The 14,663-nt window shown below is 44.6% G+C and overlaps 2 protein-coding genes across 2 annotated transcripts; one reads left to right on the top strand and one right to left on the bottom strand.

Annotated features, from left to right (window-relative positions):
• Positions 1 to 1,011: 1,011 nt before the first annotated feature.
• lim2.2 (lens intrinsic membrane protein 2.2) lies at positions 1,012 to 4,840 on the top strand (the record flags this gene model as incomplete). Its single annotated transcript, XM_080430925.1, has 4 exons — positions 1,012 to 1,189; positions 1,704 to 1,844; positions 2,185 to 2,319; positions 4,770 to 4,840. 4 exons carry the CDS (start codon positions 1,012 to 1,014, stop codon positions 4,838 to 4,840), a joined length of 525 nt encoding a protein of 174 aa, XP_080287051.1.
• Positions 4,841 to 7,562: 2,722 nt separating this feature from the next.
• On the bottom strand, positions 7,563 to 10,424 carry LOC308086963 (integrator complex subunit 4-like; the record flags this gene model as incomplete). The annotated part of the gene is made up of 1 exon (XM_080430604.1): positions 7,563 to 10,424. One exon carries the CDS (start codon positions 10,422 to 10,424, stop codon positions 7,563 to 7,565), a length of 2,862 nt encoding a protein of 953 aa, XP_080286730.1.
• Between the last annotated feature and the right edge of the window lie 4,239 nt (positions 10,425 to 14,663).

Below are 14,663 nucleotides of genomic sequence, written 5' to 3'. Positions count from 1 at the left end.
CCTGGCGCCCCCCCCCCCTCCCCCGCTGCAGCGCCACCTAGAGCACCCAGACAAATTATTGATACTTAGGAACCAAATGGACCCTTATGTGTCTGTAACTCTGAATGTACAAATGGAACCAAATGGAGCCGTTATAGGGTCCATTTGTATGCTCTCAGAGTTAAAGGCATACTAGGTAACGTTTTCAACAAAACTAAAGTTAAATTGTATATCTTTTGTGAGTGGCAAAAGTTTCACAACACCCACTCCATGAATTTCACCCCCGGAAGCCTTTTATTTATATATTTTATATTGAACGTGGACTGGGGGGACTTTCCCGGGGAAATGACGTCATCTGGCCGGAAAACGGAGGTGGAAATGTACTGGTTTCCTGTTTGGCCAGGAACTACCGCAACGGTTTCCTGTTTGGCCAGGAACTATCGCGCTAATAACAAAAATGAACCTCACGCTGATTTTAAGAGAATGTAGGATTAGAAGATCGAAAAAGAACAGAAAAAGAAAGCACAGCTCATGGTAACTAATGCTCCACTGGCTAAGAGAAACGATCCGTAGATAGTATAAAACAATTAAAAGATCGCTTTTTGAAACGCTTCCGGCTTCCGGTGAAAACGAATGGAATTCTGGGTAATCGAGGACTTCGGAAATTGTATGCAGTGACGGTAGTGACCAGCAGAGGTTGCTAAAAATCGTTAGTTGTGAATTAGCATTGTACAACTTTAAATTAACACTGATGATACTACAGTATAGCTTGGGGGTCCAAGAGATCAAAATCATATCAAACTGGGGGTCCTTGGTATTCAAATGGATCAGAATCACTGCTATGCAGTAGTTGTAAAAGCCTTCTCTTGTGGGGGTCCCTGGCATATCTTTTAAAATGGGGGTCCGTGGGCTAATATGTGTCAATTTGGGGGTCCTTGACATGAAAAGGTTTGAGAACTCTCTCTCCTCTCTCCCTAGCAGTGGTTTAGCATTCAGGAGTTCCAGCAGTGCTAGCATCGGAGCTTCTCCTCGATGCTGTACACCTTAGCAGGAGGAGGCACGCTATGTGGCACGGCCGCACTCGTGCTCCTCATCGTCTCCACGGCAACCGACTTCTGGATGCAGTACCGCTACTCGGGCGCCTCGGCCAATCAGGGACTCTGGAGGTTCTGCATCAACCACAAATGCCACGCCCACACAATCACCGTTGGTGAGCAGGGGACAGTGGTGGTGGAAAGCAACTATGTACATTTACTCAAGTACCATACTTGTGCACAGTTTTGAGATACTTTTACTTTACTTGAGTATGTCCATTTTAGAATACTTTATACTCCTACTCCGCTGCTTCTCAGAGGCAACTATAGCATTGCTATAGAGTGTCTGTTCAGTGGCAGGGGTCTCCCTGTCTCTCCAGCTCTTTAATAAACAGACGGAAAACAATTAAAGTGGGTGACAACGTTCCAGCCAATCAGGAGAGAGTACCCATGTATCAGCTTAATTTGTTTTTATAGTGTTCCAGTTGTAATTTTGTCTGCTAATTTATTTATGTCATCACTTCCAATTCCACTGGTTTAATCTGTATACTGTGTGAGTTCTCTATCATGATTGGATACAATTGGTATCCCGACCTTAACACACTCTATAGCAATGAGTCAGAATATAGAGCTATTTAACACCTATTTTAACAAAAAAGTATTTAAGTGTAACCTGTGTTTGCACCACAGCATTCTGGGACGCCACGCGGGCCTTCATGCTGCTGTCGGTGCTGAGCTGCTTCGCTGGTGTGGTGCTGGGACTCAGCGCCTTCGCTAACGGCACCAAGAGCAGGAGGGTTCGAACCGGTGGCATCGCCCTAGTTCTCTCTGGTAATAATCCATGGATTTGGGGGAGGCGGGGGTGGTCTTCTGTATTTTACTGGTTCTCAAAGGGGGCCGCTACTTGGCCCTCACACCTATGTCACACCGCCGATCTGACTGATATACACATGGAGATCTCTGTATCTGTCAGTCCATGTCCCTTTTATGCTCATATATGGAGATCTCTGTATCTGTCAGTCCATGTCCCTTTTTATGCCCATATATGGATACTGAAAACAGTGACAACACACAAATGTGTGTGCAAAGGAATTAATTGGCATAACAACTAAATTGGGTAAAAAAAAATCCAAAAAAGAGAAAACTAAATGTTTTGTTCTTGGTTGCTCAGGCTTCCTGGCCCTGCTGGCCCTGGCCATCTACACTGGAGTGACAGTCACTTTCTTCGGCAAGCGTTTCCTGGACTGGCGCTTCTCCTGGTCTTATATCATTGGCTGGGTGGCCATCATCTTGGCTTTCGCTGCAGGTAAAGGAACAAAAACACAGATTTTACACAGGGGTCTTTATCAGGGAGTCCAGAGTTACTAAAGTCGCCAAATCTTTGTGTGATAGGAACTTTTTTTTAGGACTGAAACTCGATTAAAAAAAACCAATCTAATTAATTAGAGGCGTTGTAATTAATTAATCGAAATGAATCGTATATTTAATTGCATATCAATATTTGACCTGAGAAGCAAAAACAGATTTAGGTATTCGAGTGAATCAATGCGTGAATACATAAGTTTAAGCATCAAAATATAGTTTATTTTGTTATCAAGGTGGTACTAAACAGACCAACCGATCAGTGCAAGTTTTACCATAAAGTGCAGCAATTTCTTAGCCTCGCGAATGCAATTTTGCAAAGGCAGATTCGTCTGGAACCAGGCTAGCAATTTTTAGTAATAAATTCAGAGATTCAGGTAACCTATATAAATTCAAGGACCTTCACAAGTAAAACACAATAATTTCAAGTACACAATACTTTCAAGTAGTAGTAGTAGTATTTTATTTTGATCTTAGCAGGATACATTCAATATATTCAACATATCATCATATCATATCATGTATGATTAAGACCAAAAAGGAGTACATTCTGTGGTACATTCCAGAACAGTGGAAACCCTGACCATTAGGAGAAATAAAAAATTAAGAAGTCTTGATTGACCTTATTGTCCAATATCCTGTATGAACAAACCAGACTAACAAAAACAAAACTCTCTGTTGCTTCAAAGGTCATTACTATGTTACTTTGTTGATTTACCAACAATTTAGTATAGTCCATATTGATTTTTTAAAATAAAATACGATAGACCCCTTCAATCCAATTCTCCCTCAATATCCTTGGCCAAAAATAATAAACAGACCAACAGTTCAACATAAGTGGTCGAGCGTGGGTTGGGTGTGGGTCCTTGTACTCATTATCCGCGGCTACGTTAACGTTAGCTCTGGCTTTCCACGCTAGCTGCAACATTAGCAGCAAATTCTTTGTTGCACAATCTGCACACAACCATGCTTTTATTCACGCTTCCATCAGAGAGTTTTTTAAATCAAAATAAATTTCCCTTCCACTGGGCCAAGCAAAGCGGTCTGATCGGCTTCTTCTCCCATTGCGTGCACTGGGGTTTGTTGTCTGTTGGTTGGTGCACTGGTATGATCGGTACACCTGAAACTCGTCCAGTGAGAAAACTAAGCACGAAATGTCGCGTTATTTTTTCTGTAATTAATTAATTGAAATTAATCAGTTAAAGTCCCAGCCCTTTTTTTATTAACCACTTGAACCCTCGTCTCCATTTAGGACACATCATTATAGGCGAACAGTTTCCAAAACGTTCAATAGTTTTTTTTACAATGCCATGATTTGCCATGATTTTTTGCTTGCTTTTTCGCATCTGCATCTTCCAACCTGTAGAATAGTGACCGACAGGCCCACTTTGGTTCCCAGTTCAGAGCAAGAAAAAACTAGTATTTTTTTTGAACTTTTAGGGTTCTGAACCAATCCATTTTCAGTGGAAACACTCTGAACTGGTTCAAAATTAGGCGGGGGAAAAGAACGGAACCAGTTCAACCCCAGTGGAAAGGGGCCAATGTGTACACTAGGGGCCCTATCTTGCATGCCGCATTACCCCTTATCCTTAAACTTTTTTGCCATTTTTTACTATTTTGAAAAACATTTTAAAATTGTTCAAATAGCCGATCTACAAGCAAGTAGGTAAGGCGGCACGCAAGTTAGGGCCCTAGCATTATAAATGTGCCTGTATAAATGCAGGACTCTGTCAGGTAAAGGGACTTTCACATACATTGGTGCCACCCAGTGGAACAGCCTGGACACTGCAACCAAACTGGCTTTAAACTTGAGAACTTTTAAACAGTCAATAAAATCACGGCTGATGTAGGCTGCAGTTTTTGAATGTTAGTAAGGTGATATCATGTGATGTCTTTTCTTATGAAAAGTGTTTATTTAGCGTACTTAGTTGTCTTTATGTGAGGACCACATTGGAAATAAGTCCTGGAGTCCTAGATAATTTTGTATGGTTGATACTTTCTGAAAAAGAAAAAAGAAATGGCAACAAGGTATTGTATGGGGGTAAAAAAAAAACATGAAAGCATACTACATTATTGAAGAATAATGTTGCACCCTACTACATTACAGCACCTGTAATACCTGTATTAACACTTGCAGTAGTAACACCTTTTTTAAGTGAAGGGCTAAATTCACCATTGTTACGCCCGGCCTAGGAGAAACCCAAGGCGCAACAAAAAAGTGGGACTCTCCTCTTTCCAGCTCCCAAGAACCACCAGCAACAATGATGTGCAGCCTTTTTATGGGTTTTATTGAAAAGCCAGTGATTTCAGAGTGGGCTTACAGTCGAAGCAAAAGTAACTAAACATAAACCTAACCTTACCTATCAAAACAAACCATTTCCTTCTCTGTTTCAGGTGTATTTCAACTGTGTGCCTACCAGAAGAACATAGCAGAGCCTGCTCCTCCAAACATGCCTGACAGCTGAAATACGCATTGATTTGTATATCAGTGTTTCTTAACTGGCGGGTCATGGTACAAGAAGTGGGTCGCAAGACATTTTCACATGATCACAGATTAATTAATCTTTTACTCTGGGTTCATGACCTTATGAAGAAGGAATAGCAGTAAGAAACGGTTGAGAACCACTGATTAATGCAATACCACAGAATTACATACATGTACTACTGCTTTGGACGTCACCTGAGATTTGGAAATTGCCTAGATTAGAATAAACAGGAATATTTAACTCCAGTGTGTGGTTTATTTAAAGTGAATTTCCAGTGTGTCAATCTCACACTAGTGGAGCGCAACAGAATAATAGAATACAATATATAGTGGATGGAAGGCACTTCTGTGTTCTCTTGATATGTGTCCTGAAGTGTTTTAAATTGTTTGCCTTGACTGCTTCTGTTTCTGTGTCTGTGGATCCAGTTACATGTGAACCCCAGGAAAAACAGATGTCACATCTGACTGTGCAAACTGAATCTCCTCCTCATCACATAACATCACAGTATCATTGAGACTGTTCGTCTGTAGGATGCCTTGTGTTTGGCTGGACCTGCACACGGATCGGCGCAATACACACAAATGTGTCTGGCTGACTGACTGACTGACTGACCGACCAAGCAGACAACACAAATGTACCTAACCATATCACCAGGGAGGAGACTAATAGCCCAATATAAGCACTGAGTAAAAACACTGAACAAATTAAAGACTTTTCTTTAATTAAAGACAAAACTGAACTTGTTTTTGGAGCCAGGAAGAACGATTTAATGTCAGTGCCCAACTTAATTCGGTAATGTTAGAAACCAGAAATCTTGGTGGTGTCATGGACTCGGGCCTGAATTTGAACAGCCACATTAAGACAATTACAAAGTCAGCCGACTATCACCTTAAAAATATCTAGACTTAAATGTGTCCATGTATTCATCTTCAGTATTCGACTACTGTGTCTTTATAGGTCTCCCTAAATTATTTTGATCAGAATTCTGCTGCTTGAGACTTTACTAAACAAGGGGAAAATATCACTCCATGCTCAGATCTTTACAGTGGCACCCTGTCTGTCAAATGATGTATTTTGAATCTGTCTGTTTGTCTGTCTTTAATCACACCCACACCCACACCCCATGTCAGGCTGGCTGAAACATTCCATAGCGGGGCAACTGTTTGAAACTTTTCATAATAATACCTAACATCTTTAAAATCATCCCTAATGTACTATATGTGTATCTGGTATACATTTGTGAATAGTGTTTTGTATATGTGTAATTCTTTTTTTTGTTTTGATTTCCTTGTTTAGGTTGAGTTATTTTGACTGTTGTGATTGATAATGTTAGACCACATGTTCTGTCCTACTGATTGGCACCGCACTCCACATTTCTTATTTGTTTTTGTCACTTACATTTTAATTGGGTTTTTAAACAAGACGGGTGTCCAAACGACAACAACTAAAACAAACACAAAAACCAACACAAATGGACAACTGTTGATTGCTGTCCTTCCTTCTTACAAGCTCCATCATCTGCTTCAGATGTCCTTTCCATATTCATTGTTGCTGTTTGAGTTCTTATACATTGCCCGTTTTCCCCATTTTTATTCCATTTGCGTTTCCTGTCATCTCAAGCGGTGTGTGTTTCCATTACGTAAATTTCCTCTACCAACTCAGTCCATTGTTCCTGGGTTGGGGGTCCTACCTTTCTCCATTTCCTTGTGATGGCTTTTTACCAGCCATTAATAGAGAACTACTATTGTCCCATCACTGGTTTACAGGTGTAAAGTGGGTGAAAGTTTTAGTGTAAGCTCCATCATTTTGTTGTATTCCAGAAAGGGACTCAAGATTATACACATACTGTAGCATAACACCAGCAGGTACATGTCGTGTTTACATGAGGTTAAGCCTAAGATGTGAAACTGGTAAGGCATTGGTAGGCATATAGGCCTACATAGCTGCAGGTATACATGAGATTAGACATAAGGTGCAAAAAAAACACAGAGCAGAAAACTTTACAGGGAAAGTAAAGTCTGCACAGAGGAACATACATGCATCTACATTCTACATTAAGGGAGGGGAAAGAGTGTTCCAGTTGACAGGCCAGGTGACGGGCCTCGTTCAGCAGTCTGATGGTAGCGGATGGAAGCTGTTAAGAAATCTGGTGGTCCTGCCTTTGATACTATGGTAGGTCTCCTTGCCTGGCCTTGTGGCTGGTGCATGTCCTTGATGATACTTCTCTACAGTGCCTTTTTTAAAGGACAACATCACCCATTTTCAACATATCATATAGTTGGTCCTCACTAATGCTCATGATAATATGGAACCATTTTTGTCTACTTTGTCTGTGTCTCAGAGGAGGGCTGTTGACAGTTCAGAAACCCGCCTACCAGTGACATCATCTTTAGGCAGTTTTTTTTTCTTCAAACAAGATTTCAACAACTTTTATGGCTTCCATTATAACAAACTAACTTTCCAGGAATAGAAAGCCTAAAGTTTCTGTTAGCTTGGATTGCCCATCGATGATGTCACTGGTAGACCGGTTTCTGAACTGTCCACAGCCCTCCTCTGAGACACAGACCGAGTAGACAAAAATGGTACCATCTTATAATGAGCAATAGTGAGGACCAATTATATGAGGATATGTTGAAAATGGCTGGAGTCATCCTTTTATTTTAGGATTGTTTTATTGATTTTGTAGGCGCCTGCATTGCTTTTATTGCATTTTGTTCTGTGTATGATAGTGTTGTGTCTGACACGGCCTGTTCACTTCCAGCAAGTGTTTGGCAGGTTTGGGCCAGATCCAGACTTTGACAGGCTTGCTGAGGGCAATGGTGCCCTGTATAGCACCCTCTGGTGTTGGGAGCCTGTCAGTGCTATAGGCCAGGACGAGGCACACCTCAATCTGACATGGTTCTGTCCATGACTGCATGGACAGGTAAACCTTTGACATAAGTCTGTGTCGGTTTGGTCCGGGCTTACTGAAGTCTACGGGCTTGGGTTGGATTACATGAGACTGACCGTCTGGATACAGCACCTGGATTTTAACAGTATTCAGGGGGTCCTGGATGTGTTCCAGCGTGGCATCAATGTCTAGTGCCACCACCAGACCAGCGATGAACCTCACAGGGTTGTCTGACTTCCCTGTCGGCTCGATGACGATGGCCACTGCTGTCGCTCGCTGGATTTGTGGAGGCAGCTGTGGGTGCAGCAACCTACTATGACTCAGTGTGGTCTGTACAATTTTAACCTGCTCCACTGGCCCTCGGGAGGACAGTTGGGGCGTTAGGTCCAACATCTTTCCAACAAAACTGTCCTGCAAGTGGGGCAGCTCTGTGTGAAATGACCTTTGAAAAGAGCCCACCTCCTGAACAAACCTCTCACAGCTTCTGGTGAGAGAGTCCATCCCTCGTCCGGTGCGTGCATCAAGCATCAGCTGCAATGCCCTTGCCTGGAGACGTACGTGATGTATAGTGGCCATCTGTCTCCTCTCCAACCCACTGTACAAAAACTCCAGTTTATATGTCTCCTCTGTGATCTGTCGTATTAATGACGTTACCGTGGATATGTACTGTTGGAGGATGAGAGGGACGGACGTGTTCCACAGCCTCTCATGCAGGGCCTTCATGAGCAGTAGCTGACAGCTGAGGTATGTGGCTGTGAAGTCAGCAGCTCCAGCCAGCTCCGGCTGTAGCTCCCCAAGCCTCTGGAGGTCTCGGATAGTGAAGTTCAACATGTCCTGTGCCCCCAGTGTCATCAGGTTCTGGATGGTACTGAACCGGTTCAGGCTCTGCTGGAGGAAGAGCTGGGTGGACTCCACAGCACCAGACCCTCTGCTGGAGTCTGCTGAGTCCAAACCATATACCTCCTTCATGCCTGGTAACCTTAACGGGGGTACTAAGTGAGACAGGCTGTCTCTGAGGTAGACGTAGTGCTTGAATGTGTGGTTGGAGAACAGGGCCTGCATGGTGGGACAGGACTTGGCTGCGTTGAACACCAGCACCAACACTCCAATGTAGGCTGGGTCGTCCATGTCGGGCTCAGGTGTATCCAAGTAGGGGTGCGTTTCGAGCAGCTCTGGGACCAGGTGCAGAACCAGGGTCGGGTGACGCTCTCCCACTAACTTCAAACACCTCCAGACAGCGTTGCAGTCGGTGGGATACTTCTTGAGGTTTTTGAGTAGCTCCCGTAGGAGTAGCTGGATGCACTCTTTAGTGAAGACGTTGGTGTAACACAGCAATTCATGCAAGGCCTCTCGGATGTGTCGTGATGAATCGGGCAAAACGGCCAGGACAGTGTCCAGCTGGTCCTCTCTGAGCGTTACATGAGTGGAGAGCTGTCTCAGCGCATAGATGGACTGGAGTCTCACTTCCTCTATCTCATCATTGAACATGTCAACCAGAAAGTCCAGGCACTTCTCAGCAAAACTGGGACATGCTCGTGCCAGAAGGCACAAGGCCTCCACTGCCGCAATACGCACCTCATACATCTCGTCCTCCAGGCCGTGGACGAAGGCCCCGCAGGCCCCTGCATCAATCAGGTAAACAGCGTTTTTGTCTATCTTCTCTTTTGTTGGTTTGTTTACACCCCACTTCCTGCCCAAGGAGAACTCTCCAGTGGTATACAGCTCCCTGACTACCTCATGGTCTGTACGTTTCTTCCTGAGATCTGACATCAGGTTCTTGTCCAGGGTCAGCTCCAGGAAATGAGGACTGACTTGCAGCATGGAGCCCAGTGTTTTGGCCGCCTGCACCCTGACCATCCAGGATGCGTCGCTGATCATGTGACTGATCTTCCCAAATGAGTCATCCACCAGACGGATCCCCTCATTAGATGATGAGAAGGGTACAATGCTTTCTGGGTAGAGTTGGCTGAGCACCCCGACCATCTGCACTGCTGCAGAACGCACCTGTTCATAGTCATCAGACAGTGACCTGCAGGCCGGCTCATAGATGCTCTGACTAATCTTCATTCCTCTCTCATTCAGCTGAAGCATAGCTTTGATGGCTGATGTGCGCACTCTGGGGTCATCGTCTCCAAAGTATTTGCTGATGATACTCTGGATGTCCTTCACCATGCCAGCAGGTGTGCCCAGTCCCTTGTTGCCTTTGGTTAGAGGAGGCCTATCCACAGTGCCCAGACACCCCAAGAGCTCCAAGGCCTTCTTTCTCACACCAAAATATGTATCTGACAGGTGCTTACAGGCCACCTCTATGAGCCTCTGCCTAACGGCAGGGCTGTCAGGCAGCTGTGAACCTATGGCCAGCAGAGTACCCAGCAGCTGAGCCAGAACCTGGTGGGACTTCTCATTGTTGACGATGTTGATGACAGTGTCGATGATGCAGTCGGGGCTAAAGCCGTTGGTCTTGGACAGCAGGCCCAGGAGAGAGGCGATCTTCAGCCTCACAGAGGTGTCTGTCTCCTTACAGTGGTGCTCCACTAGGACCCGAATCACGCCCTCGATGCTCTCTGCCCCCACATGCCTGTGACCAAATGCAAGCAGGACCTGCACAATGTCGTACGAGTTTGTGGATTTGCACAGATCAATGTGGAGTGCTGCTTCCTCCGTAGATCTCATTATTACCGGTTGACAGTCCTCTCTGTCACCACCCGAGCCTCAGCAAAAGGGACACGTAAACGTTCTGCTTCTGTCCACGAGTTTATGGATCAATCTGTGTGTTGTCAGCTTTTAGACAGAATCATCGCATCAACTATCAACTATGATGTCAGTCTTGCCCAAATATGGAGTTCTATGACATCAGTACTGTGACATCAGGCCATTGCCAGTGTACTCGGAGGCCAGTCTATGCTGTACTAGTCTGCCCCAGCACGTCTGATATCTGGCATAGAGGGGCGGATCTGTGCGTCCGCCCCCGCCCCGCCTTGCGCCCCTCCTCCTCCCGAATGTGCAGCATTGAGAGCCCTAATGTCACAACATTTGGAGCGACGCCCACTGCACTCTGGTTGGTTGGGGAAATGAAAGGTTGACTCCCACTTCCTATGCCAGGAATGTCAACAGCTTGGTCCAAGCTTTCTTTTTAAAAATAAAAGCCTGGAGATCGAGGCTAATGATGTACTAACTTGGGAAAATTTGGGACTTCCATATTTGGACACACACACGCACGCAGTTGAAGAAATATAAGTGCTGTAACTGGATTGTGTCAATTGGTGTAAGCACAATTTTTCATAAGAATGTGATAATATATAGGAAAACTGTGGGCATAAAAGGGATAAGGTATCTGACAGATACAGAGATCTCCATATATGGGCATAAAAGGGACACGGGTAGACAGACAGAAACAGATATCTCCATATATGGCCACAAAAGGGACACAGACAGACAGGTACAACGGGTACTCTGACAAAGCCCCCGGCACTATGATGCAGACATATTGGTTGGACCGGCGGTGCAACGTAGGTGTGAGGGTCGTGTAGCCGAAGATTAGATGCTCACAGGGACACACGGACAGACGGACAGGGGTTAAAATATAGTCTCCGGCCTTTGGCCGTCTGGCCTGGTGGAGACAATAAATTATCACAATAAATGAGTGAGAGACATACAGTGAGGGACAAAAAAGGATGAGAGGAAAGATAGATATAAAATAAAACAAGACCAGGAGACCTGGTTCTGCCAGACCCAGAATAAACTCTGCTCTAAATGGGCACAGAGCACTACGTCACGCTAAGCTTGGCCAATCAAAAAGAGGGACAAGTAAGCACCATGTATGGACGAAACCGTTTGGAGAGGGGGACCGAAAAATATATCCATATATGGACGAAAGAGGGACCGACAAAGCCTCATGTAGGCCTGACCCCCTGGGTCTGGCAAATATAGGCTATAAAGATTTGACACATTTTGTATGTACAATTAAGTAAGAGGGGTGTTTAAACTCTTAATCTATTAACCAAACAACAAAGACAAGTATGTACATGGGGATTTGAATCCAGGTCTCTCATCACATGCAACAGCACTACCCAGCTGGCTAAACATAGCCTGACTAGGCTAAACATCAAGGCCCACTGGTTCTTTATACAGGTTACACTTATACCAAGCTCATGGGACACAATATCATTGGGGAGCCAGGTGTCAATCAACTCTAGTAAACCTACCAGGTTCTGAGTGGGGGTGGGACAAAAAAAAAAGCAGGAATAGAGACTGTCTGAGAGGCGAATTATCTAATGGTAACTAGATTCTACCAAGCTCAGCCCTGCCTGCCTTGCGATTGACTGAATGCGAAAACAAAAAAACAAGGACTCCGCCCATAGAGGGGACGGTGGTGGTGTTGTCACATTCTAATACCACCCAAAACACACATTTTTCACCTGGTCTGTAGCGCGCCTCGCTGAGCATTGGAATGCAAATTCCTGTTGCCGGCACCTTTTTTTGCAGACTGCAGACTTTTTGCAGATAAAGTATAGTTTTGGACCACGACGGAGGCGTGCCGTCTCAAGCGAACTTGAGCCACGAGAGGCACCGCCGAGTGAGAGTCGCCGTGCCGAACGTTGCGAAGTTCGCTTGAGCCGACTCAGCGCCGTCCGAGTATGTACCGATAGGCACAGAATCGTAAATCATGTTTTGGGGTGAGCATTTGCCCCAACTGCCACTCAAAGTGACTACTGGCCAATCACAGCATGTCTTTTCCGGGACTTGTCAGAATCTAGTTGTAAAAAACTAACACGCGTCTGAGAGTGAGATAAACAGGTGAAAACAGATGTCTAATTGTTGGTTTAAGTTCAATAAACTGGTAAATGTTGTCACCAAAGCCTGGGTGAGGATACATCATAATATGTCCCGGGGCCTATTACACGAAAGGAGAATTAAACTAGAAAAAGTGCTCCTCGGAGCACAGGTCTCCGCCAGGTCAGGTAGGTTATTGTGGACCAACAATGTTCGGAATTCGCCAATCAGGATGGAATATGAAAAATCGGACAGAACCATCTTGATCACTTGACTATAGAGATAATGGGTACCGATTTGCATGATGATTGGACATTTGTAGGAGCAATACAAAAAAGAAAAGTGTTGAAAAAATAGGCCTCCTGGTGGCGCTATAATAGGGCAATGTTAAAGGGTGGCATTTGCTCTTCAACGTAGTGCGAATCTGCGTGCAAAGTGTCACCTCAATCGGACACTGCGTTCATGATTTGTGGCATTTTGTTCAAAACGGGCCACTTCTGCAAACTTTAGATGTCAATGTTAGCCAATCAGGATGAAATATGAAAAATCAAACAGTTCCATCTTGATCACATGACTATAGAGATCATGTGTACCGATTTGTGTGAAATTTGGATAAAATCTGAAGGCTTAATATCCAAAAATGTGTTTTACATAAGTCGGCCTCCTGGTGGCGCTATAAAAGGCAAATGTGAAAATGCAGGGCAGATGTTTTTCCTTAGCCTCTAGGGAGTATGCGTGCAAAGTTTCACGCAGATCGGTGCAGTTATAGTTAAAAACACAAATCAGCCTTTTATAGCCCCACCATGAGGCTGATTTGAAAAATGTCAAGTGGCATTTCTTCCTCGGCCTAGTGGGAATGTATTTGTGAAATTTCAGGGAAATCGCAAGCTGCGTTCATGCTTTGAGGCATTTTGTTCAAAACGGACCAATCCTGCAAATTTTGGAAGCCAACCTTAGCCAAAGAGGATGGAATATGGGAAATCGGACAGATCCGTGTTGATCACATGACTATAGAGATACTGTGTACCGATTTGCATGACGTTTGGATAAAATCTGTAGGAGTAATATAAAAAAATCACACCCAGTGTGAAGTGGGCGGTGTGGTCATCACAGTGGTCATCACAGTGATGGAAGCTCACTTTTGTGCATAGCCCTATTTATAGGTTATTAATGTCATCATGTGTCTCGCTAGCCAATCACAGTGCTGAATAGAGTCAGCCAATAGAGTCAGCCAATCACAGTACAGCTAGGGGTGTACTAATGAGCCAATCACAGTACAGCAAATGTGTACTAATGAGGTGTCCCAACCCCACTTCCAAAAAATGGGTTTTGCACAAATCGGCCTCCAGGTGGCGCTATAACAGGCCCATATGAAAAAGCGACCGGGCCAACGGTGCCGGATATTAGCTGCTAACACACGGACAGGACACACGGACACACGGACACACACATGGACGGACGGACAGGGGGTAAAACATACTCTCTCGCCATGCCTTTCGGCCTGGCGGAGACAATAAACCTGGATTTAAGTCAAATCCAGGTTTGACAAAGTCTGGTCCGTACAGCCTGGTTTATTCCGTTCCATGAACGCCAAGCCAGGCTGAAAAAGGAGCGACTTTGTCGAGCTTGACCTAGTCAAGCCAGGCTGTGTCGAGCCAGGGCCCTATTCCACGAAAGGTGAATTAGAGCTAAAGCCTGGCTTTAACACCTATCCTGGCTTAATTTAGCCAGGATTAGGGATGAATCGGTTCCATGAAAGCTGAATTATCTTGAAGATTAGTTTAGGCAGTTCACCCTGGCTAAGTTTAGCCATGACTCGATTCCACGAAAGAGAATTGAAGCAAGCCTACCTTAAGCAAGCCTACCTTATAGTTACCATGGCAATTTAGCTGTGAAGTTAGCCTGGTCAGGAGCAGGCTAACAGCCAAGCTTACTTAATCCAGTGCCTTTGTTCTTCAAGTGTTTCCACAGTTAATTCAACACATGTGTTTGTAATAATAGGCTTCACGTATTCCTATAAAAGACCATGAAAGTCGATAGCAGAATCCTTGAACTTGACCAATCATGGAGCCCAAAACCAGAGCGGCGTTCTTCTCTGTGGCTGAACAGCAGCACTGCAGCAGCTCATGGAACAGTGGC

The sequence above is a fragment of the Gymnoscopelus braueri genome, assembly GCF_963280865.1.
Source record: "Gymnoscopelus braueri genome assembly, chromosome: 6".
Lineage (NCBI taxonomy): Eukaryota > Metazoa > Chordata > Actinopteri > Myctophiformes > Myctophidae > Gymnoscopelus > Gymnoscopelus braueri.
The sequence above is the reverse complement of the archived record's forward strand: the minus strand, read 5'-3'. Positions and strand labels throughout refer to the sequence as shown.